Genomic DNA, 26,379 nt, shown 5'->3' with positions numbered 1-26,379 from the left:
ATATTATAAATGCGAATGTTTAGATGGATGTTTGTTTAAAGGTCTCTCCAGAACGGCTGAACGGATCTCGATGAAATTTGGCATACATATAGAACATAGTCTGGAAGAACACATAGGCTACTAATATACTATATTTTTTTAATTCTGCGCAGATGGAGTCGCGGGCGACAGCTAGTTACTACATAAGAAAAATGAATTAATGGTTTCTTTAATGGGGACATTAGATAGGGATCTATATTAAGATACTCAATTTGGATGTGGCATTGCAGTGGTGACGCCCTCTGCAGGGCAAGTATTGACTGAAAGTAACAATGAAGCATTTGTTTTGTAACGAGTTGAATATTTGAAATGAAACAAGAAAAACATTCACAATAAAGATATTCGTTATTTAGTATTCTAGGGGTACGCCGGCCGACTTGTGCCGGCTCGGATTGCCCTCTGGACTATTTCCGCGGAGGTCGCTGCCGCTGTCAACTTTTGTTTAAATATTACACAAAAAGCTTAACCTGAATCGACAATGATCTCACTCCAACAATATTTGTTTTGTAATACGAACGCTACATATTTTTTTACTAAGATACTGTACTTTTGTATTCGCCTAGTTATATATACCTAATAAACCTTTTTTTTTAAATAACAATAGTTTGTTGAACGTATAGATACATAGTATAAGGTATCATAAATGAATAATTGTCAGTACAAACTCGGCAATGGATTTGCAACAAATCATTTTTATTTCAAGAATTAATTTGTACTGCCAATGCCGATATTCTTCTTATTAGTGAATTTAGAATAAATTATGTTTCCAAAAAAACTTGCCATATTAAAATCATTTGAATTGAAGCGTCCTCTTTTATTTTGTCTCCACTAATCTTATTTGATCAACTAATAGTTTACTACCTGATGCGGGCTCCGCGTCTGTCTACTAAACTTTCTAAGCAGCTGTTTGTCTAAGTAATTAAGACAGCAAATTTCACTAATTAATTTTATAGCACACTTAGTTTAATATTCTAAAATTATATAAAAACTATTACCATCATAACAGTGGTAGAGCCCGCTTTAACATCTTCGCACGAATTGGCCCGGCTCGTCCGGTGAAATACCACGACCACACAGAAGACAGGCGTGAAGTGGAAGCAATTCCGCGTTTCGTCTGATGAGTGTGCGTCCTGGAGGCCTAATTTAGTCCTCTTTCACTTCCCACCCTTTTTCTTATAAGCAAAGGATGGCAAGTGGTAGTGGACTTTCCGGATGAGAGGATGCAGGATATTTTCTTTCTATGCATCCTCTCCTCCGTCGATTAAAGGTAGGCAACGCATATGCAATATAAAAAAATCATCAGCTCACTATACGTCCCCACCGAAGGGCTCGGAGCCTACCTAAGTTAAGGGTGATTAGGCCATAGTCAACCACGGTGGCCCAGTGCAGGCTGGTTGACTTCACACATATCTTTGAGTTTCTTCTCAGGTATGTGCAGGGTGCATCACGATGTTTCCCTTCACCGTAAGAACGTCGGATAAATTTACATATGTAAATCGGTAATCGAAAAACACATTGGTACATAGCGGGATTCGAACCCAGAACCTGCAGATTGCAAGTCAAGTGCTTGACCCCTGAGCCACCGACGCTCTTATAAAAACTTACATTTAATCAAATTAATATTTTTTTAGAAAAAAAAATTATAAAACTGAATTGCTATTTTCCTTGTTATGTTCTCAACAGTCGTTATATAGTTAGAAAACATTTATTTTGAAGAAAAAAAAAGTATTAGTTTATGTGAATTTAAGTAACAAAATCGTCATTCATTTGTAGTACACAGTTAGGTAAAGTCGGGGTCGAGGGAGAGCTTTACTGAATATTGGATCAAAGTGACCAAATGTTTCATCCATCTAAGCTTAATACGGTACCGACCTTTCTATTTCGTTTCAGAAAATTTAATCAATTAGTATAAACTTTTTTAAACTACCCACGCTACGATACGGCCAGTCAACTTATAGTTAGATAGCTTACATTTTGTGTATTGAAAATACACTGCAGTGGTTTCGCAAAATTCGATTAATTTAATCTCAAATTAATATTGCATTATTAATAAGAGGAATATTTGATTATCCTAAAAATATAATAATATTAGTATACTCCTAGATAGGTCATCATTCATCGTCAATCATTTAACGATATCATTAATTCTATATACAATCTATAAAAGGATCAAATGATACATCTTTGTTAGTTAGCAAATTTCAAATTTAATTTATTATAATAGACACATAAAAAGTGAATTGAAAGAAAGTGCAGTAGGTGTGCGATAAAATTTCATTTTCGTTGGTACATAGGTATACCCTGCCGCGGACATTCCATTTAGCGGCCCTCGCCGCCGCTTTGAAATCTTCGCATATTTTCTATCGAATATTTCAATGCATACCAAATAAATAAGCAATATTTTACGGCACCTTAACGATGCCAAAAAAATATTTATTTCATTTGATACCGCTACGTGAGCATTTAAATAGGAAAATATAGATATTGAAAATGAGACTAAGTCATGCTTACCAACCACCTTAAAAGATTTAAATAAAAATAAATTGCCAGATCTTTTAGTTACAACTTTGTACGTCGAAAGAATAGAGTATTCCTTAACATAAATTAATTATATCTGCAACTTTCTTTCGAAGTTATCTTCTGTATATTGTAAGTATCTTTTTTGTTGTTCTACTTTTCCTTTAATTAAGTCTCAATACTTTCCTTCTTAATACTGTTGAATGTAATATATAAGCAAAACTAATCGCTCTTGCAATTCGCAAGAGAGCGGCGTCTCGGTCGATTTTCCCCAAACGAAAGTTGCGTCGAGAATACGAAGTGACAGGATGTAAGGTGGAATCGGAAAAACTGCTTATTTTATTACCGCCCGAAGCTGCGAGCGGATGGGAAAGGCTCCGAGCGGGATTGGACGGGCCCAATTAGATGCAGTGACGAAACAGACATGAAGTAAGTACATTGCTCACCAAACAACCACACGTTTTACTTTACATTGCTATAGTACTATAATAAAAAAAAATCCTATTTTAATCACTAAAGGTTTGTGGTTTCATCTCATTACGATTTATTTAATGAATTTCCTTTTATAATTTTTTCTACGCCAGAGTTTTGAGCAAATTTAAGGCGCTGAAGCTGAGTATAGGTGTCGTTGATGAATTTGACGAATTGTATTTCATTTTAAATAATATAATATACCTTGCAGTATTAATAATATGTATAAAGAAAATGATAAACATTATTGGTATGCATACACATATAAAAGGAAGAGTAATTTATATTTAAAAGTGCTGAAGGCAGCGATTCCCGAGAGCTTAGGACGACTTTACTCGTGATTTATAGGAATAGGTAACTGCTGAAAAATTCAAATTTACCACCTCACGGTGCTCGCAACTAAACCATAAACGGTAAAATTTTGAAGAGTTTTTGTAGAGAACTGCAGTAAGCGCTCTGCCAAACTAAACCAATTCTTTTTAAACTTTTATAAACTGCTTTAATTCTGGGAAAATGAAGCCGTCATGTGTTGTTAACTACAAGTAATAACTTACAAGTAAGAAATAGCGTATAATTATTCTTGCACCACTTAAGAAGGTAGAGGATATCATAAAAAGTACATAAGTTAAATCTTTGGAGATCTACATTAGGGAACAGGTATTTATATTCACAAAAAAGTTTTTAATATTTCGAATCCAACATAATTAATTAAAGCGCCATCTCTTATTGTAAGGAAAGAATTAACAAAATAAGCGAATGTGGAAAAGTAGTACCGAAATTTTTCACAAGAGGACTCTAACTCAAACAGTTAAGTTATTTTTATTTACATAGAGGTGTCTCTAATATCACTGTTCACCAAAATATTTTATTTCATACGAGTGACATCTCTTGAAATGCTAAGTAATAATAATATTCGGTTAAAGCATCAAACACAATAATAAAGGTTGACATAAATTTAAAATGTAATACTTAACGTCTTCCACAAAATGTCCATAAATCCTAAAATGTAAACTTGAGCAATGGAAAAATAAATTACCTTAAATATACTTATCGCAACACTTGTAACAAAACAACATTTTTTCTCTACTTGATGGGATGTCAATGACGCGACAGATGTCGTCTACCTCGTTCTACTTCGAATAACTGAGATGTTGATGATTCATATGTTAAAGTAGTAAAACATATGCTCTCTTAGTAATTATAATTTAATTGATTGATCTTTTCTCCTGAAACTCAATCTTCTATATCTATCTTATTATGAAAATCGTGTAAATTGTTTTAATATCTAATAATACTATTTTAATATACTTTTAAAGGCATTTAAATTCACAACGACTTGTAAATATGTACTCTTTCAGAATTTATATAGGAGTGCTAAGGGGGATTCATCTCCAAGTATTAACCTTCATCATACCATGAATAACAGCTAAAAATATCTAGAGTGCGATGAAAGTAAAAGCTGTTATGAATTGACACGGAGTGTAAAGAGATGAATAGAAGAACGCGTTGCGCAGTAGGGCGGCCGAAGGCGGGCACGCGCGGACACCCGTCGCCCCGCGCACCACTCACCCCTTTTAAAGCATTTCGTCACAAAGAATTACCAGAAGAGTTTGTTTTGACGCAGTGAAGCAACGTTACAGTCAACCCCATTCATATAAAGGTAGGTTTACCTATACAACACAATTTACAAACGAGATTATAGTGTATTTAAACGATTTAATTCCTTATTTGTTTATGTTACATTAATTCATCTAAAAAAATTAAAAACATCTACAAATAACATATGTTTCGCATGTTATTTGATTTAATTAAATTAACTAACGTAACAATTAAATTGCGATTACGTAATGTCGATTTATAAAAAGTGGAGCAAGGAAAATAGGTTTCGCTGGTTACAAAGGGATTGAGGTCAGCGAACTTGGTCCAACCATTGGTCGATATGGTGTCAGATTTATTACACTTCTAGGACTTTCGTTATTATAGACATTAAATAAATGTCTAACTCTGATATTCTGAGATCAATATATCTTTATAAACCATATCGTCATCCCTGTAATTATTTGACAAAACAGAGTTAACAATAACAATATGTTTTAAGCGCAGATTTTAGTCTCAGAAACGCACGATAAGTCCGGGAAAAATAACTTTACTTTGTATTTTAACATGCAATGTATATTCGAAATATTACTATAATTTATTTTTTTAACCTTATTAGGTCTTTTTGTAAAAATAAAATGAGTCTTATGTAAACTAAAATATATCATTAAAAGGAGCTACTTTAGACAAGGTTATGTAATTAAAATTGTTTTTACAATTTTGAACTTGTTATAGTGCTATCCTTTAATTATTATAAATAGATTATTATTTTTATATCTAGCATGTAGCAGGAAACAAAAAAATATATTCAATGAGTAATATTATGCAGCATTTTTAAGTTTATGGCGCTTAGCGATAGCAGAGCAAATCGAGTCGTGGCGTTGCGCGGTCGTATTCCTAGAGTTAAATAGGTCAAGTTAAATTGGTTCTAATACTATTGTGCTTAGTGATACAAAGAGAAGGTTAAAGTTATTAATTCAAAGTTATATTAATATCTGTCGTACAGTTTATACTGCAATAAACAAGTAAGTTTTAATGAAAGCCTTGTATCGTTTTTAAAGTTTTTGTTTTTAAATGTTACGATAGGTTTTTTTTTATATTTCTTTAATATCATAGTCCTAGCTAGCATCGGACAAGTTTGAACAATTCAGAGTGTAAACTAAATGTTTACACATAGTACAACTTTATATAATTTTATATTATTTTGCAATCGAATTCTATCAAGTACTGAATATTTTCATGGGGAAAAAATCAGAACACGTATTTTCTCATCAAAACTCCTCATTAAATAGGTTACCGTGGGAAAAAAAATCGATTTTCTTCTTTTAATATAGTAAATTTTTAGCTTCTAACTAATTGCTAGTATTTTTCGTTTAACAACACCCAACATTTTTAAAAAAATATTACGAGCAAGTTCGTTGTGAGTAATACGTTATGTTCGCTAAATATGATGTTTTTTCGATATTACATACAGACAGTTCAATTTTATTAATTGTATAGATGTCCCAGTTTATTACATGAAAAATGTAAACGGTGTGTTTAAATAACGTCGAATCAAATATTTCCGGTGTACTGTATGTTATAACCTCGATTCCCATTTTCCACACCGCGCCGTCCAGTTGTGACGAAAACGTAAGTAGGTCAAAGAAGATCTGCCGCCCACCACACTGGGTCAACGACTTGTGGCAACGTTGTTATGTGTACATATTACAAAACGCCTTATTCAATAACGGTAGAGTCGCTTCCAGAGTAGGTACCAATGTTGTTAACCCTTATGTTCATTTTGTATAGTATACCATACATAAAACTTTATAAAAATATACGATCACTATAAAATAATTTTTAATTAGTTTTTTTTAACTTTGTTTTTTGCTTTTCTTCAAAAAATAAATCTTGCCGCGGTAGCACCTATTCTAATATTAGTATTCGTTACTAAACTAAAACACAAATATAAATACAAGACATGCAGTAACCGACAAACCGATTAAAGTTATCGTATGTTAAAAGCAATCGTACCGGCACGGCATAAGTATGAGCCCTCACCGTCTGACAACTGTCGCTTGACGCCTGACTGTATTCAAACACAATGTAAAGTTTCTGAACTGGAACATTCATTGTATCAACGGGAATTGTCTTAAATGTGCTTATGTATGTATCAGATAACAAAGGTACGACGATTGAGATACGGGTCCCGCAACTTAACCCACCTTCGACTACGTTTTGCAGAGGGTGACGTAATATTGTAAATATATTAAGTGGCACTTACCAACTCGTTGCCCCGTTCACCGCCTGCAGGTGCCTGGTCACAGTCAAACCGAGATCAGCCGCCAGCAATGCTGCTCTCCTTACGCACTCGATGCACGCACACATACCGCAAGCGCGCTATAGACGCGTCATCGTCGAACTGAATGCGGTAAACTTAAGCGACCCTGTACGAGTCTTCAAATCCAACTTCCGTCGACTACCAATGCCGACGCTCAAGTGCCGAATCACTCCCCTCCCCGCCGACCTTACGTCCCAGCGTAGCGATGAGGGATTTCTAACTACCCACTTGTGCGAGTAAAACAAAAATTGCGTGGGCTTACCTACACTAACCTGTATAGGCGCCAAATTCAAAAAATCGTATGGACGTATATATCATAATACCGAACAGATTTATTAAACCTTAGCGCAATGTGCGTCAATGACAACGGCTTCGTGATGTTTTTAATAATGGATTTATTCATTTCATTATTGTAATAAATATGCATAACATAACTACTGAGAGTTTAACCAATATCTCAGTATTTATGGCTAATCTTGTACAGAACTTACCACGATAGCCTGTCTCAGCGCGCCAGATATCCATGTTTAACTATACAATGTAAAAATAATTTGTTGTTTTTTATCATTTTAGGATGTCTTCACCAGGTGTCAAGTCGGTTGAAAAACAAAAAGGCCTAAGCAAATCACCAACTCATTCGACGCCGGAGCGTCCACCCTCGCAGAATAAGTTTAGTAAGCCGACAATGTCAACTTCTGAACCAGACAGTCCTGAATTATTCAGCTGGCTTCGGGTATTCAAACTGGCAGATCTGATGACGAAACAAGGCTGTTAGACCTCAACGGGTGAAGTTATTGGATCACCAGTTTACCTATAGTGAAATAAAGCAGCATATCACGACTCATCAAAATGTAGATTTGTGTGTTGCATAGTGTTTAGGGATAACAAGCAATAGCAACAAAAGCAATAAAATGTTCTTCCATTCAAATAGATACTCCAATATGTTTCCATCAACTTAGGACAAATTTGTTAGTTTACTTGACTATGTTAACACGTTGACCGCCACGCGTATTTCTAAGACAATCCCGTTCAGGCCACGAGCGCCGCTTATACGCAGTGGTATTAAAGGGCCGGTGTTTCCGAGCACAGTACAAAATAGTTTCCATTCTTAACGTTATACCTATAGGCGTTGTTTTGTTTTTCTTACCGTTGTTTTAATAAAAAAAATAATTCAGATAAAATAAAAATAATAATTTAGATAAAATTAATTTTTTAGTTTTCATGTTACACGCTGTCAGCCACCGATGGTTGACGCCACCTAAACAGAAAATCTAGTGTCAGACACCGATGGCTGACGCGACCTAAACGGAAAGTCTAGTGTCAGCCAGCGATGGCTGACGTGGCGCTCTACGTGTTTTTATCAATGAAAACATAAAGCGGTATTATTAGTTGTTACTATTACTAATTAATCCTAATCTTTAGATATAGTCACATGTTAACTTAGTTCGTAGCATGTGAGTGTTGATGTAGAAATGTTTCAGTTTTAAGTTTTTTAGAAGACATTTAGAATCAGATCACACGTTCGGTATTATAGTTATATTTACTGTTCCATTTACTGTTATTGTCATCCCTCCTTCTGGTGAAATGAAGTGAGGATTTAGACATCCCCCCTGTATAAACATAGCCCATGTCACCTGGGGCTAGCGTAACTCCCCTACAGTGAAAGAATTTAAAAATCGGTTCAATAGCTTTCTATTCAATGCAAACTATCAAATCTATATATTAGTACCGTACATATGTTTTATTCATTAAATTTACTTCGTGAATCGTAAAATAAATATAGGTGACATCTTCCTGTGTGTCCTCTTCCTTTTCCAGGTGATGGTTTGTTAATTTTTTTCCAGATCCTCTCCCCTCTTTTGAGCATCATGTAATTAATAAATAACTCCTAACTGCTTTATGCCTTAAAATTTTCTCATTCTATGATTTGTAGTGGTTTAGTGATGGTTATGATTTTTCACCTCACTTAGGATCATAATAAAAAAAGTTTATAAAAGGAAAGTTATAGAAGACAGAAGAACGTATTATTTAATTTTTCATTTCTTCTGAGATCACCTATAATATCACGTAAATATGAAATAAATGTGGCATTAGTAATGTCCTTAGATAACAATGTTTTATTTATTTCTCCTGAACAGTTATTGGCAATTAAATGTGGTGTATATGCTGACTTATCATATAGCCGATAAAATGACAGACAAAAGACGCTCTTGTCTGATGAAATAATAAAAGTAATTCATAGCAATTATAACTTTATGAATATTTATACATCGTACAATGTAATCAGTACAAATTTATATAAAAATAATATTTCATCTATTTATGATAAGTGAGAGTTCGGATTTAAAAATAAAAACACTTTTGTGTAATGTTTTTTTAATAGTATTGGTAGGTAGGAGGTACATAACACGCAGGAGTCTGGGCTTTTTGGATAAGGGAGTAAAGATACAATACTATTTTCAATATGTACAAAATATACAATTACATCTAGGTCCTAGCTTTTTAAACTTAAAGTAGAAATATGATCACAATATTTTTTATTTTCTTATTCTCTGCTACAATTAAATTCAATGAAAGCGGCGGCACGGGGATGCGGCCGATGCGATATTTCCGCGGAGCACATACAGAGAATCTATTGGATTTGCTCAAGTAACTGCCATTTAATTACGGACAAAAAACAGTGATTTATTTTGTATTAACCGAGGTATTTGGCAGACCCAAGTGACCGAGGCCGGCTTCTCTCTGTATATGCTCCGTGGGTATAACTACTCTAGCGCTCACCTCACTTTTGCTGCACACTTGAGATCAAATGTTAATTTTACAATTATTTAAACTCTATCAACTTGCACACCGGCATCGGCCGCCTCCCCCAAACGTGCCGCTGTTAACGTCATCCCCACCATAACTTATTCCCGAGTACAATTACACAAGTTATTGAGAGGATGACATTGCCCAATCTTAATAATATAAATATAACTTTACCGTCTCTTCATTAAAACAACCAAGACACAGTGATGTGGATTATTGTAATCTTCAGTTTCGAGAACGATTTGAAACAAAACTATATTATACTTCTCATATTGCTAATTAGTAAACTTGTCTTATCTGCATTTACGGCTAACCCCGTTTGAACAAAATAATTAATGTTTTGAATAATATTCATGATTATGGCCATAAGACATGAAAACTTTTATGAAAATATGTAAATGTGACCAGTAATTGACATTTGAGACAGTGTAAAACATTATACGAATGCAAATATGTATAAGACCAGAACCAGAAACGGTAGTCGGCTGTCCTATACATAGGTGCGTTCGAATTGACAAAACGAGGAAACCATATTTCACACCGATGCGAGACGACCGCAATAAATATATTTTATACATTTTGGTACCGCACGAGTCGCGGTCTATATCCCGTAATAACCACAAGAGTCTAAATACTGAAACACTATTATGTGACGATTTATTTACACCGCTATCCTTTATAAGGAACCCAAATAATAATAAATAGAGTTTACATTCGGGTATCCACATCAGTTTTAGTAATAAAATTATGTTAAAATTAATGGACGAAGTGACGAGTTCGTTAGTGCTCTTCCTAGCTAAGTCGAGAACCGTTTGCGACGGAAACATGACAAACAATATCATTATTTTATATCTATAGATTAAATCCTAAAAAGAATATACATAACATTATTTGTGTTGTTATTTTCTATACCGTACATATAAAATTACAATACATGAATACTTTGTACTTTGTTTCACGCACGACAGATTTACCGTACATTTACCAACTATACTAGGCGAACTGACGTATGCCGTCGGCAACAAGCCGCGCCAGACCGCGACACGCCATCACGAGCTTCGGTAGCTCACGACGGGCGATGTGAGCGTGCTCCCGGTGTTCAAATATATTAATTTAACCTTGTTATGTAACTTGACTAAGATAAAAGAAACCTATGTTGTATAAAAGGAAATAATTTGTAAATTGATGACAAAAACTAGCGCAGAAGTTCTTCAAGCGGGCCGCACGCAGGCCGCACCGCAGCGATCGCCGATATGTATCGAAAAGCTCACATCGCCCGCCTCGAGCACGTCTTTACCGCGCCGGGACTTGCTCGAACTTGCGCACATTTGTATTACTAGTTAGTAGACATCAGATGTAGACAGTCAACACTTTATGAGAAGTACAATATTGTTAGTTTTTGCATTTCTTGAAGTTTATTAAAATTTACAATAATTAGAATGAAAAATTAGCGGGTATAATGTTGTCACTGTGGAAATGTTTGGCAAACGAAACAACGGACGATGACGTAATGATCGATAGGAAATGTTCTGCACGATACGATCCTAAATGATACAAGGCCAACGCAAAAACAAATGTTGCGTTTGCGAAAACAAAGACCATCGGCACTTCGATTGGAATGGAAAAGAACAGTGTGTGTCCTACAAACAGTATTAGTTATTCGAAAATGAAATGTGTTCACGACGAACACTACAATTTACAGTATTATTAGGGATGCTATTTGATTGAGTGTAAGGATAATGAATGACAACTAGTTGTGTGCAACAGTAGAGGCGGTCGCGCCCACCGCCCGCTGCCCGCTGCCCGCTGCCCGCGCACCTCTTTATTCACACTCCATACAACTAACTACAAGCCTACTTTAAAAAGTCAGAATCACAGTTTATTTTCCACGTGTATTTTACTTATTTTAACGTACCACTTAACTATATTTTTTACAATTAACGGTTATCATTCGACCCAGTTATCGTTACCATTACCTACCGTAACGATTCTAAGTATTATATAAATCGACCTTTAATTATGGATATTTACAAAAATTTAAATTACTTTAGAGCTAGACGCTTAAAACAAAATAACAATTTACACTAACGATTAAAAATGCTCGACAGATCGCCACTCATCTAATCGGAACCCAAAATTTAATATATTTTTAATTAACTGACTTTTACTGTACCTTTAAAAATTTTAAACTCCGAATAGGGTCGAACCCAGTCGACCGTAACAAAAGTATTTTACAAAGCTACACCTTACCTCTAGTATTACAAGTGGCGCGAGTGCGCGTCACACTGCGCAATAACAATAAATATCCTAACTTTACGTCACTATAGCGGCCCCGGCGAGGCGGGGCGAGGCGACAAACGTTTCCACAGCGGCCGCGCGCCAGGTCGCTGGCCTAACGTAACAAATTAAACGAACTTTCACAACCTGGCCATATTTACAATGCTTATTAAAGTACTCTTCTAAACTTCAGCAACAGCTCGATGTCACAGTCCGTACTCGTAGAGGACGCGTCACGTGCTTCACGACAGCGTGTCACGTGTGTCACGACAGCGTGTCACGTGTGTCACGACAGCGTGTCACGTGTGTCACGGCAGCGTGTCACGTGTGTCGCGAGTCGTAGTCGTAGAGTGGGGTCGCGCGTCAGGCTGACGCAGGTCGCAGTGTGGGTGCGGGCACCGGGCCGCTCGCCTCATACGGTGGCAATAACGATGAGCAGATGGGCGATGTCGGCGACTCGGTGCATTAGGTCCGGTGCGATGCGATTCAGATTTTCATTTGCAAAGTCGCACGATGGGAATATGTGTACAGTGTACACGGCCTGCGCAAAGTATACATAAATTATAAGTTTAGTTGCAACCCATCAAAAATAATTTATGAGACTAGAATGATACACCGAAATCCCTACTTGAATACTTTTAGCTAGATTTACGTATTGACTTATGTTGGCTACAATGGTTTATAAGAATTATACCGCCTCGATTTGTAAAATTCTCAATAATAACAAAGCCCTTAAAGTCGACGAGCAAGTGGTACGACCGTGGTCTCCGCTTACGCCTCTGGGATTTAGGCGTGAGTTGTATTGATGTCTTTATTGTTTATTCATAGGATATAAATAATAAATGGTTATTACTCAGCAGCTGTCACATTGTTTTTAAAGTTGACCGTACTAAGTGCAAAGTAAATAGACTAATATTTGACTGCATAATGTTTAAAATTAGTGACCTGCTGGTGTCCCGGCGGCGCAACGTTGACGATGCCGGCGGCCTGCTTGCGCTGCAGGTACGTGATGAAGCCGCTGCTGAGGTTATTGGACTGCTGCAGCACATCCATGTGATCGCGGCCGCACGGCAGCGCCAGCAGGATGCAGTGTTCGCTCTCCAGCTGCAATCGTCCCATATTCAAACATAACTTACCCTATATAACAACAACTACGAATTTTTTTATACTCAATTCCTCCTTCAACAAATAAGAAATATGATAATAGATAAATGTGTGCATACCTTCATTTTGCGGTGCACCTGGTCGAGCTGGGCGGGCTCGAGGCGCATGCGCTGGGCGATGCGCAACAACGGGGTGCAGCCTTCGGTGAGCGTGTCGCCCGCCACCACGGGGTTCCCGCCCACGAAGTGCATCTGCACCGCTGCCGCGTCGTTCTTCAGCGCTAGCAGCCCCTGCCACAGCACTGGATAGCGCTGTCGACCAACATTATTGTACTTATAATTATATTAATAAAAATGCCAATATATGCAACTACTATGTTTATATAAAAATACTCTGTTTTTATTAACAGAGTATTTTCATATAAACATACTAGTTGCATATATTGGCATTTTTAAAATAATAAAATAACTCGTACGCAGAAGCTTTGCAGTTAGCCTTGCGACTTTACGCATCAATGTCTAGTAAGGTTGACAAAAAAGGATATATAACTTACTTAACATAAAACTAATAAAAATATCGAAAAAAGGTAAGGTAAAGGTCGAAGTTATTATGTAATAAATATAAAATTCTCATATAACAATGTTAGTTACCATACTCCTCCATAACTGAACGATTTTTATGAAACTTTATATGCACATACAGTAGGTCTGAGAATTGGATACTATCTACTTTTTCTACTTTTTATTTCCCGCGAAGTCGCAGGTGAGAGCTAGTAATATACTTTATTTGATTGTTTTAGTTGACGATGAATCAAACTAAGCCGTAAAGTAGTCAACTAATGGTACTAAGCAGACAACCACGGATCGCGGTCGGTGGTGGTGATCGGCAATTTTTTTGCTCACGGCTAGTACTAATCTTTACCTTGTATCTTTATACACATTGATTTTTATCGTTGGTATTGCAACAAATGCGGGTTTCAATTTGTTTTGTTATTAAATGAGAAATAGTTGTTGCGGCGCAGGGTAGGTAGTACTCACCCGGAGCAGCATCTGCAGCGAGTCAGCCTCGTGCGGCACCTGCGAGGCGTGCGGCGGGCCGGGCGCGGCTGGCGGCGGCAGCGCGGCGGGCAGGTGCGCGTTGTGCGAAGCGTGCGCGGCCGGCGGTCGGCATCCCGGCTCGCACACTGCTTGACACAAACAAATTATTACCACATCTAATAACATTATATTACCTTTACATTCATCATTTAATGCAAATTGTTTAAGCGATCTCTCAAATAATATCCTTTATCTTTTTTATATTACAGAAAGCTTAACTCGACTGGATTCGATCAAGTAAGCTGGACGGTGGGTTCATGAACAAAAAATTGAATAAATATTTTCTCTTTATGAGTATAGGTTAATATAAAATAGTGTGACATGATTGATAGGAGTATGGAAATGCAAAGTGAAGCGAGAAGATGTAACTGACTGAGCAGGCGGTCGGCGGGCGCGGGCGAGTGCGCAGGCGAGTGCGTGGGGCGCGGCACGCGGGCTGACGGCGGCCGGCGCAGCTCCAGCGGCGGCGTCGGTGCCTCCGAGCCCTCCGCCTCCAGCGACCTGCGCACACTACATTACATTATGATTGCTCTTTTGAAATAAATTATATTTATTTAATAATATTTAAAGCATTTATCGATAAGTAAATCTTGTATACCTGTATGATATATCTAGGTTAAACTTTAAATTCGATAAGAAGACCCTTTTACAATTTAGTTGATTAAGCCTTACCTCGTGTAGGGTGAAGGTGGAACACGACTTTCGTGTTGCGTGGCGCGAAAATGTTGTTGATACATCTGATAGTGTTGATGAGAGAAGTGAGGGTACATTCCGTCGCCCTGTCGAACAATAAAACCTTTTTATTTTTTATCATTAAACATTATTTACGTTCATAAACATACGGAATTTAATTACTTTGTGATATACCGAGGTAACGGGAGAAGTCTGTTGATGCGCGGGTGGAGGACTTCTTACTAAATCCGCAGACTATTCCGGGTAGCGTGAACAGAATTACAATTTTATAAAGGACTTATTCATTTACATGTAATTACAAATTACATAAAATGAGAATATTTAACATAATTAAAACACTTACACGAGACATTTGGCCCTGTGGACTGATAGACGGCACGCTCGTAATGGTGACCCGAGCCGCTGGTCCTAGATAAATTAACATACAATTTTAGATGACTTCGGTTAAGGAAATTGTAATAAACATGTAAGTGTGTATTCAACAGGAGTCTTATTCTGGAGACCATCATACCGGTGTGATGGTGCTGGATGTGCTGGTGGTGCTGGTGATGTGGTTGATGCTGCAGGTGTTGGTGCTGCGGGTGGTGCTGTGGCCCGATGGCGGCGAGCGGCTTCGCGTGGTGCGGTGGCGGCGGCAGGTGCGCGCCTCGCGGCAGGCTGGCGGCGCCGGCGTACGCGCGTATTCGCGGCCCGCCCCCCCCCGCCACGCCGCCCGCACCCGCAACCGCGCACACGCCCACCCCCGGACCGGCAACCGAGCCAGCGCCCGCGCCCCCTCCCACGCCCCCACCAGCGGCTGACATGCAACGCACCTCCGCCTCGCACTCGCCACCCCTTTGCAAACAATTTTCACTTGATCGATTACAATTTTACTACATGCCTGATATCTTACTAAATATATTATTTCTTAGGGATCAGAAGCAGGTAAAATTAAAAAAAAACAATCTCTTATACACGACTGCAGTACTTTTCTGATTTAATAACAAATTAAACAGAATTGATTAAATTAACACTGAAATGATTTTGAAATATTGCATTAACTTGATCAACTATCAGAGTTAAAATGATTTATTATTTTGACTAGTCAAACGGGCAGAGCTTCCGCTGGCTTCAGTGTCTCGAAACGAGCGTGCGGTCGATTATAATGGCATCACCCCACGATCATTCTTTAAGTTCCACCTTCAGCTAACATTAAATATTATAAATGCAAATGATGATGAATGTTTGTTTGAAGATATCTCCGGAACAGCTCAACGAATATCGCTGAAATTTGACATAGACATAGAACACAGAGTGAACACTCCACACTGGAAGAGTACATAGACTTCAGTTTTTTTTTTTTTTCACACGGACGGAGTCACGAGCAAAAGCTATTTTATTAATTAAGTTGTATATTGTGAAATTTGTAAAATATATAACTAACCTGACAAGAACGGGGGTAGCACGGTCGGAGGAGCGGTGCGCAGAGGGCGGTCTATGCGGCAGCGCCGGCGACTGCACTCTGGCATCGGTGGCCTCCGTAGCGCCGACAGGCATCATATTGCCGGGCACATTGTCCACCAGGCGCCGCACGAGTCTCGCGTCATTTGGCTCTCCGGTGGCGGATACGTAGTCAGGATTTCGGGGTTCCCGCAGAGGTATTCCCTGCTTGTCGGCCTCTACTGGCGCCCTGTCCGCCTGGTGTTGGGCACCTCGCTCCGGGACACCGGACACGCCGGGCACACCAGCCACGCCGGGTACGCCGGCCACTCCGGGCACTCCCGGTACGCCGGCTACAGTGGGGGAAGTGGCGCCCATTATAGTAGTGGCAGACGCCGAGGCGCTCGCTAACTTGGCACTGATTTCAGATATCATTTTCTTTGGCGGTTTCATAAAAGGTGTGGGTGTCGGCATGGATGTCGGTGTCTGGGTCGGTGCCGGTGTCACTGTCGGTGCCGGTGTCGTTGCCGGTGTCGTTGCCGGTGTCGTTGCCGGTGCCGTTACCGTTGCCGGTGCCGGTGCCGGTGCCGGTGCCGATGCCGGTGCCGGTGCCGGTGCCGGTGCCGGTGCCGGTGCCGGTGCCGGTGCCGGTGCCGGTGCCGGTGTCGATGTCGCGATCGGATTCGGCGTCTGAGTGATAACCAATGACGGTGCAGATCTTATAACTTGGGCTGGCTCTGATACGGGCTTGGTAACAATGGGTGTCTCTGTCAATTTTTGGATTTTAGTGTCTCTAGTAGTTTCCTCTTTTTTCAATTTCTCATCACAACTGTCCATAGATGCATCCGACAAGCTTCTATCCCTGGTTCTTTTAATACCTCTTGGTGATTTTCTTGTGTCCACGTTTTGTGCCTTATCGGCCTTTGGAAGTGCTTGCCGTGTTTGCCGCCTTTTAGGACTTTCCTTAGTTTTGGTTTGCAAAAGGCCTTTAATTGCGTCATCTATTACATCGAATACATTGATACGCTGAACATCTTTTTCTTGCAACCTTCTTGATTTTCTAGTGTTAGGCGAGGGAGATGCAAAGCTTTCAGCTTTTTCATCTTTGTTACTTTTATCGCTATTCTTAATTCGGTCTTCCTGATCTTTAGTTGTAATGCTGAGTGTCGATGAAGCGATGACATTAGATTGGCCAGATAAAGGACTTTTGATTGTGAGAATGAGCCTAGGTCTTGTTTCATTTTTATTTGGTGATGTAGCTGTTTCATCACCAGAATCTTCGTGAAAGTCATAGACATCTCCGGGAATATTATTCACAGTACTGTTCACTAAACTTTTGATTTTTTTATCAACTTTTGCTCGACCTCGGCCGCGTTTGCCTGAGCCAGTTCCTCGAGTGGGTTTCGTAATTTGCCGTGTCTGTACTCTGTCTTGCTTTCGTTCGCCTCTCTTGCCTCTAACACTCCGACCCCCTCTTTTACTGGTGGGTGTAATTGGTTTTTCAACAATAACATCTTCAAATTGATTATTAAGTATGTTTTCATTTTCTGTTTCCAGCGATTTGGTTGACTCTTTGTCACAATTGTTAGAAATAACGGGATATGTTAGAACTGACGTAATGACTTCTGTTGTATTTGTTTTAAAATCATTTCTTTTCTCATTTAATTCAATGTTGTCGTTACACAAGGAATCAACTTTTTTAATTACCGATTCTATATTTATGTCCTTAGCTGACCAATAATCATTTTCGTCTAGGCTTTTTGTTTGGCTTTCACTTTCATTTTCAATTAATAGCATACTAGAGTAAACAAAAGTATTTTCTTTATTCGATTTTGTTTCTGGTTGGGTGACTTTTTCAGGTTCAGATATTACACTATTTACCGTAAAACTACTAGTTGTTTCCCTTCCTTCTACATTTTCTTTAGTTTCAGAATCTTCGCTTATCTTATTAAAAGAATCTTTAGCCATATTCAATATATCTGTGTTATCGTTTTGCCTAATTGCTTTATCAGTTTGGTTGTTACTTACTACACTATTTTCATTACATTCGTTTAGCGTAGAAACATTTGTACTCTCTTCTCTCTCAGGAACGTTTTCACTGTTTTTTCTTTCCCTGCAATGCGAGATTAATGTAACTGTTTTTCCGACATTGATTTCAAGTTTCTTTTCGGGATCGTTTGTAACCTTGATTTCATTTGTGTTATCTTTTAATAATTCTTCAAAATCTGTTTCACATTTGTTGCCGCCTTCACCTTCTACTGTTGCCGTTGCAGACTTCTTAAGAGGTTCTTTGTCGAACCCACTTTGATTAGAAAAAACGAAATCTTTTTGTTCAGTAATAACATTCTCTTTGTCATGTGAAACATTATGTTTTAATGATATTCCAAAACTGTGTTCCAGGTGGTCCGTATCGTTTTTTAGATTGATTCTTATGGGTGTTTTCGCACCTGTCGTCGTCGTTAATATTAATGGCGTCATAACAACATTTGTAAGACTAGGCGTTGTAGTAGCTGTACAGTTTTTACTGTCAGTTTTTGTAAGAACAGTCGATGGTCTGATAGCAGCAACAGATAGAACAGATGCTGGAATTTTATTTGAATCCAACTGTATCACATTATTTAAAGATGTTAACATCCTTTGAGAATTCAGAGTATGTATAACGTTCGAACCCTGTCCTCTACTGATAGAGTTTGCTTCCTGAATTGTGCACATGACTGGTTTTGATCCACTCTGGATGATAGATGCACCTGGATGGCTAACATTAGCCACATGTATTATAGGTTTGTTGTTAAAGCTAATGTTACTATGCTCAGATTTTTGACCTTGAAATTCTTGCTTATCAGTCACTGGACTTTTATTGATCATTATTTTATTGGGTATCTGCAAAGTTGGGTTTATACTTCCAGCGTGCATCGCATTTTGCATCGAAATAATACGATTCGGTGTCAAAACTGTAGCATTTGGCTGAATCCGCGTGGGTGATAGAATTATTTTTGTATTTTCAGCAATATTATCTGGAACATTTCTGCTATCACTTTTTCTACATTCTGGCTGATTCGTTACAGACGAACTATTCATGTTATTGGTTTTAGTTTGATGAAACAAATTGCTTGCACTGACTTGTTTTGATATAGGGGTCAGCACGGGAGCAACTGGCAAACGATTCAATTGTATAGGAGCTCCTGTTTGAACTAAAACAGAATTCGGCCGACTAGGGGATACCATTGTCCGTGCACCAACAGGGATGTGCATCGTTTGAATTGGGCTTAAAGGAGGTTGCTGCATTCGCACAACAGTAACTTGATTCGGAGATCTTTGATGCAGAGTATTGGGCGATTTTATACCAACAGTATTTAAATTTTGAGGGGATGTGCTCAAAATGGCCATGTTAGATAATCTTGGAGATGTTACATTATCTCCTTGAGGGCTAGCTTTTGGACTTGTCAATCGAGGATCACAGCTTGTTCTAGGTGAAATTACAATGCCTTGTTGTTTTTGATAAAGAATATGAGACTCTGGTATCTTGATTGTAGGAGGTTGCATATTCGCTATCTGCGGACGAATGTGATTAATAACTTGATATGGAGCACTAACCCGTGTTGCATTGAGGACTGGTTTCGATGAGTTATTAACTTGATTAGTTGACGTCTTAATTGAAACAATGTTGGCAGGTATATTCGTTGGTTTCTTGTCATTTGTATCTCTACACGGTGATGGACTGGAAGATATATTTAATAGCTGTGGTTCTATTAATTTGTTATTAGATAATGTCCACGAGGTAATCACTGGTGTGGCAGTGGAAGTAGGCTGATCCATAGTTGTGTCTTTTTTAGGCAAGGAGCAGGTGATAATAGATTCTTTATTTTTAGTGTCATCTGTTTCAGAATTCTTGCAAGAGGCAACAACAGTTATCTTTGGTTTTGATGTGATGTTTTGATGTGTTGCATTAGAAACTTCTTCTGATTTAGAAGTACAAACTTTAGTATTGTTATTCAGAGATTGATTGGTGGCGATTATATTCACGGGTAATCTTTCAATTGCATCTTGGCTAGTATCTTCTGCCTCTTCTGTGTCGGTATCAATCAATAACAAGTCGTTGTCGGAAACCGGGGTATCGGGCTTTATTTCCATTTCGCTGGCGTTCAGATTTTGCACAGCTTGTCTCATTTCTTCTGCGTCTTCTTCAGGAATATTGTCATTTTCTATAGCTGTATTTTCAATTTCAATTTCGCGAACACTACTATTTTCAACCTTTTCGTAACAAATATTAAAAGAATTTTCTTTACCACCGAAACTTTCACCTAGCAACGCGGCGACAGCGTCCTCCGTTTCTTCTTGTGAAATGATAGCTCTGGGTTTTTCTTCTAGTTTCTTATCAATTTTGCAATGCGTATCAACTTTTTCAACAGGTTTTTCTGTTTCTTTTTCTAAATTTGAAATACTGCGGACTGCAGTTTCGTTATCGTCAATTTCAATAACAGGAATATAATTATCTATTTTGTGTTCAATATTGGGCGGATCTTTAGGCAAGGGAACTTCACTAATATTTTCAATTGTATTATTGTACGGCGGTGGCATCGGAATTTCTTTTATTTCAATAGTCTTTATATGCTGGATATCGTTCTCTGTTTCAACAATCGTAATCTTATTAGAGTCACATTCGTGTTTGATCCTATCTTCTAGTACTAACATAGGAGGTGTATCAGTTAATCGAGGCAAACTCTGAGATTCTAGGGCCAACTTGGAATCTTCTGAATTATCTGAGGTTTCAACTTTCTGTATCTCGGCAGGTAATGGTATATCTTTAAGCAACGTTTTAGGCATCTGCTCGTGTTGTCCAACAGTGACAACTTCTTCCGCCTTGCTTTTATCGTGATGATGAAAGTGGTGATGTTCACGGCGGTGCTGTCGGTCTTCTTTATTCTTCTTTCTCTTTTTCCTTTTTTCTCTATCTTTAAATTCTTTTTTGAACTTCTCATAATGCCTTTCGTTTGACTTCGAATAATCACTTTTAGCAGTAATTTCATCAAATTTGTGATCACTTTGTTCAGGGGAAGCTTGATTTTCGTATAAACCCGTTTTTGCTCGGTTATCATCAAAGCTTAGTGAATCCGCAAATAACCTAGCTTCAATTGCTTTACTAACAGCATCTACGTCTAGACTATTATCATCATCTTTATTCAAGAATTTTCTATCTTTTCGCCTCTTATCTCTCCTTCGTTTGTTATCGTCTTTATCCGTTCCTTTATGTTCTTCTGTATTTATTAAAGAATTTGATTTGTCATATTGGACATTAATGGATTCTAAACCTTGCGATAAATATTCTAATTTGTTGCCAGAAGATTTGCGACTGCGACTTTCTTTATCTGACTCATCGGATAAAGGTCCAAAAATATCTTCCATTTTTCCATCTTTTTTAGCATTTGGACACAATTCTTGAAGTTCAAAAGAGTGATTTGGTGACTTTTTATCCTTTTTGTGTTTTGGTTTTTCATCCCTTAATTGAGCTTCATCAGTATCTACGCTATCGCGTATCTTGTCTCTCCGTTTTTCCTTTTTAGCAGTATGGCGCCTTACCTTTTCTGTATTTTTGTACCTAACGTCGCCATCTAATTCATTATTACTATCCAATTTCGCTTCTTCATCCGAAAATGACGATTTATGCCTCTTTTGCTTTTTCTTATGCTTCTTTCGATTCTCTGATATATTTCGGTTAGAACTAATTGACTCAGATTCAGATGAAAGATCGTTAGAAATTGTTTTTAAATTATGAACCTTATAATCTACATCATTGGCCTCTTGGGATTTTACTTTGTGATCATCTGAATCAGATTTTCCGAAAAGGTTGATAAGGGATGTTTTCTTTATATTGTCATCATTTAGTTCTTTTAGAGGGTTATTAGTATCCTTAGTACCGATAAGAGACTCAGAATCAGAAAGGACTTCTTTCTTTATTTTAGGAGCATACTGAGGACTTCTAGTAAAATTTCTTCTAGAACTGTCATCATCCGAAGTATCAGACATAATGCGAGTTCGAGAATTTTTTCGAGAAAGCTTATTGCGACATTCGTCTTCAGTGGTGGGGCCATTGAAATAATCAACGGACTTAACACGGTTGTAGTCTAAGCAAGTTTGAGACTTTTCGCGTTTCTTGTGAGCGATTTGTTCATCTTCTGAAGAACTATCCATCGAGTTTTTAAACGACTTTCTTCTATCATGATCTGAATCACTGTCTTCATCCCAGCTTGATCTTTTCTTTTCTTCCCGTTTGGCTCTACTTTGCTTTAATTGACAAAATTTAGCTTTAATCTTCTCTTGTCGTTTTTCTTCTTCTTGCTTTTGCATATTTTTACAAGAACGAGCTTTAACTTTATCGTACATTGATATGTAGGTAGGTCCATCATCAACAATGTCAAAGATAGAATGCTTTTTAGGTTCATCAGAATCAGAACTATCTGTACTGTGGATTGGTTTGCGATGCTTATTACGCTTGTGTTCATTTTTCTCGTCTTTGCTCTTGCGATCAGTTGACATGCGTTTATCCCTTATTGATTCTTTTTTCTTATCATCACTTTTATGCTTTTTTTCTTCTTTAAGTTTGTTTAATAATTCTGCTTGCTGCATGGCATCCTGTTGCATTTGCAATTCCTGTATTTGTTGTAGTTGTTGTATACGTTTCTTTTCTTTCATTTCTTTTCTAAGAGCTTTTTGTTTTTCGTCTTCTTCACTTGATCGCAATTCTAAAGTAGCTAAAAAATCTAAATCGTTTTGCAAAGCGTCAGAATGTATAACCGAATTATCGTTGGCTTTGTCATAATCGTGGGCTTTAGGACTTTTCTTTAAATGTTTGATTTTATCTAATAATGATGTTTCCTTAATTTCGTTATCTTTAATATCTACAAAACCTTCATCGGGTGGCTTCACAAGATTTTTCTTATCATCTTTGGTTTTGCTTTCTATAAGTTTTGCAAAATGTCCTCTATTGAATTTTGTCGTTTTATGTCTATCAGCACCGCGATCTTTAGAGTCTCTTCTTTCGAGACACTTCGTGTCACTTTTACACTTTTTAACATCTTCCAGACAATCAAAGCTGTCCTGCGAAGACAATCGTCTTTTATTACCTATGTTTGGAGGTAAACTTGAACAAGAATTTAAACGTTCTTTGCGTTTACAATCGACACCGGGGGAGTCAAGAGAGTAGTGTCTTTGTTTTTCACTTGGATCAGTTTTGTTTTTAGTATTGTGATCCATATTTTCAATTTTGTTTTTAAAATGACCATCAGAACAAAGTTTATTCTCTTTTACATCATACTTCACCACTTTATGTTTACTATCAACTTTGCAATCATTGGATTTTTGCATTGAGTCTTTTTCATAATTGTATTTTGTTAAATGATCGCTGCATGGTTTAGTTTTCACCTTCAATTCTTCTTTTGACTCGTTGTTATCTAAATCTTTTGTTTTCGAGGAGTCATGAGACGCCCTCGATGTGGACGAATCAGTAGAATCTTTACGACATAGGTCCCTAGAACTATCATCCCTAGATTTGCTACTTTTTGAATCATGTTCCTTTTTAGCATGATCTCGTTTGGTGTCCAAATTGTCTTTTTTCAGTCGTTCTGATTTATATTTGTCTTCTCTTTTTGATTTATTGACCTCACTTTCGACGGTTTCCTTTTTCCTTTCCCTATCTCCCTTGTCTTTTTTATGGTTGGTATGGTTTTCGTGATGTAATTTATCCTCACTATGCTTAGCTCTTTCACTATCTTTTTCATATTTCTCCCCCGTATCTTTTTCCGCTTTAGTTTTATCCAACCTTTCAGAATGTGTTTTGTGGTTGCTCGATTCTTCCCTTATTTTTCTATCTAGATCATGCTTTTCTGCTTTATTGCTTTTCTTCATCTTTTCTTTGTCTAAATCATGCTTGTCCTTTTCGGCGCGATCTTTGCAATTTTTTGACTTTTCATGATCGCTTCGATTAGTATCTTGAAGAGTTTTTGACTCGCCAAGCTTTTTATCCATCGTATTTAATATAACATCAAATCTTGGTTCAGAATGATTCAATTCTTCATTACCTTTATCCAATTTTTGATCACTAAAAACATCAAACAAATTTGAAATTGATTTTTCTCCGTCTTTTTCATTACATTTAATGTCCAATTGTATATCATTAATTCTATTGGCATCTACATAATTTACTGTATTCATATGATTTGATAATTGAGGTTCTTTTTCTATATGATTTTTCACATCGACATTGTTTAAAATCTGAGAACAATTGTCTAATTTATTTTCACAGTTAAATTTTCCTTTTGTATTATCTTTAGGTGTTTCTAACTTTTCGCAATTATTTTTTCCTTTTGCATTATCTTTAGGTGTTTCTAATTTTATATGATGTCCACGTTTAAAAAAGAAGTCTTCTTCGGAGTTTTGTTTGATAGAAAATGAGTCGTCTAATATTAAGAAATCTTCATTAACTCGTTTTTCTTCCGATTCAATATGGTTGCAATTAACCATACTATCATTTTCAGAAGAAAGTTTAATGTGATTGGAGATTTTTTCGGTTTTAATAGAACTGAGTGAATATTGTACCTCAATCTTTTTTATATTTTCGACCATATCTTGGTTTGGAATACTTTCTCTATTTTGAACAACGGAGTCAATCTTATCAAAACAGTCTTTGAACACATCTTTAGTAAACGGCTTTGTTTCCTGTTCTCGTCCAATGAGACATAAATCTCGCTTTCGGCACTCGTCTTCGCGCTTACATTCTTTATCCGGCTCCGTTCGATCTTTGTCAGATCCAGGTGAGGTCTTGTGCTCGAGTAATTCGTTCTGCTGTTTATCAACAGAAGGTGTTCTTAAGCGGACTCGTGTATCGGCTCTATAATCACTCTCATTAAACTTTCCTAGTCTTTCTAATCTGAAGGGTTTTTCTGGTCTATTCAGGCGGGGGTCCGCAGGCCTGTCTGAAGACTTATCTGAAGGCTTGTCCGAAGACTTGTCTGAAGGCTTGTCCGAAGGCTCTATTTCGCATTCGAGTGGCGGCGGATACGGTGGCAATGGCGGTACGTTAGTAGACATCGCTAAAGGGACGGAACAAGATGTCGAGCCAGATGATGTCACCGGTGGTACTAGTGGCAAATGCGGAGGATGGGTCGGAAAAGGATATCGAAGGGCACGAGAAACACACGGAGATGGTCGCGCATGAGGACTCCCGCTCGGGCTCGGAGGTCGCGTTGCCCCTTCTAACCGCTCCGAGTCTTCATCGAACACCGATCGCTTAGCAAGCAATGATCGCACAACCTCCGATGGTTTGACTTCATTTATATCGACCTCGAGTAGTCTATGGCGAAGACGAGCGCGATCGGGTGCATCTGCAAGAGCTCGTGACCCGCTCCACTTTTCGTACTTCTCGTCAAGACTGCGAATACGTTCCTCCAGCGAGGGTGAGTGTGGTGCTGAACCGGTACTGGAGGAGGAGGCGGAAGGCGGTCGCGGCGGTGAGTCCGGTGCGGATGCTTGAGGAGGGCGCGGGGCGGGAGGCACCGTACGAAGAAGCTGAGCGGCAAATTTGGGTAACGGCAAGCTCATTGGCAGCGGTGGACGTTCTCGAGGCCGGCGCGGCTCGGAAGGCTGCGGACTAGGCTGCGGACCAGGCTGCGGACCAGGCTGCGGACCAGGCTGTGGACCAGGCTGCGGACCAGGCTCGTCGCGGAGCGGTGTGCCAGCGCGGGAGCCCTTGGATTCTGACCCTTCTCTTTTCCGGCGATGACGTCTTCGAGAGCCGTGCGCCGACCCGCCGCGAGACCCTGATCGCGACCGCCGAGAGCTTCCACCGGCACTTCTATGCCGCTCCTAGTAATAACATCATTAAGTTGACTCTTTATTAATATTTTACTAATTACTTTTTGAAAAATTCACAACAATCAATACAGACAATTTCATGTTAACCCTTTTTTATCTTAAAATGACTTGTTATTAAATGTATTAGGTTCCATGAATTCGAATGGTCGTTTATCGCATCATGGGGAG

At 38.3% G+C, this 26,379-nt stretch overlaps 2 protein-coding genes across 3 annotated transcripts in view; both read right to left on the bottom strand.

Annotated features, from left to right (window-relative positions):
- LOC106126540 (uncharacterized) overlaps positions 1 to 7,028 on the bottom strand; it is a 106,230-nt gene extending 99,202 nt beyond the window's left edge. For both annotated transcript variants that reach the window (XM_013324251.1, XM_013324253.1), the window contains exon 1: positions 6,890 to 7,028. In XM_013324251.1, the coding sequence (XP_013179705.1) occupies positions 6,890 to 6,993 (104 nt within the window). In that variant the 5' untranslated portion in view covers positions 6,994 to 7,028. The remainder of the gene's footprint in view (positions 1 to 6,889) is intronic.
- A 2,277-nt stretch (positions 7,029 to 9,305) lies between these two features.
- The window catches only part of spen (spen family transcriptional repressor split ends), a 62,504-nt gene continuing 45,430 nt past the window's right edge, over positions 9,306 to 26,379 (bottom strand). Inside the window, exons 12-20 of the mRNA XM_013324234.1 lie at positions 16,349 to 26,202; positions 15,437 to 15,759; positions 15,269 to 15,333; positions 14,905 to 15,011; positions 14,606 to 14,733; positions 14,173 to 14,318; positions 13,255 to 13,446; positions 12,977 to 13,135; positions 9,306 to 12,572 (exon numbers count right to left, since the gene is read on the bottom strand). Coding sequence (XP_013179688.1) covers positions 12,444 to 12,572; positions 12,977 to 13,135; positions 13,255 to 13,446; positions 14,173 to 14,318; positions 14,606 to 14,733; positions 14,905 to 15,011; positions 15,269 to 15,333; positions 15,437 to 15,759; positions 16,349 to 26,202 — 11,103 coding nt within the window. The 3' untranslated portion in view covers positions 9,306 to 12,443. The remainder of the gene's footprint in view (positions 12,573 to 12,976; positions 13,136 to 13,254; positions 13,447 to 14,172; positions 14,319 to 14,605; positions 14,734 to 14,904; positions 15,012 to 15,268; positions 15,334 to 15,436; positions 15,760 to 16,348; positions 26,203 to 26,379) is intronic.

The sequence above is a fragment of the Papilio xuthus genome, unplaced genomic scaffold (genome assembly GCF_000836235.2).
Source record: "Papilio xuthus unplaced genomic scaffold, Pxut_1.1 DF824992.1, whole genome shotgun sequence".
Taxonomy (NCBI): domain Eukaryota; kingdom Metazoa; phylum Arthropoda; class Insecta; order Lepidoptera; family Papilionidae; genus Papilio; species Papilio xuthus.
Note: the sequence above shows the minus strand (reverse complement) of the source record. Positions and strands in the feature narration are given on the sequence as shown.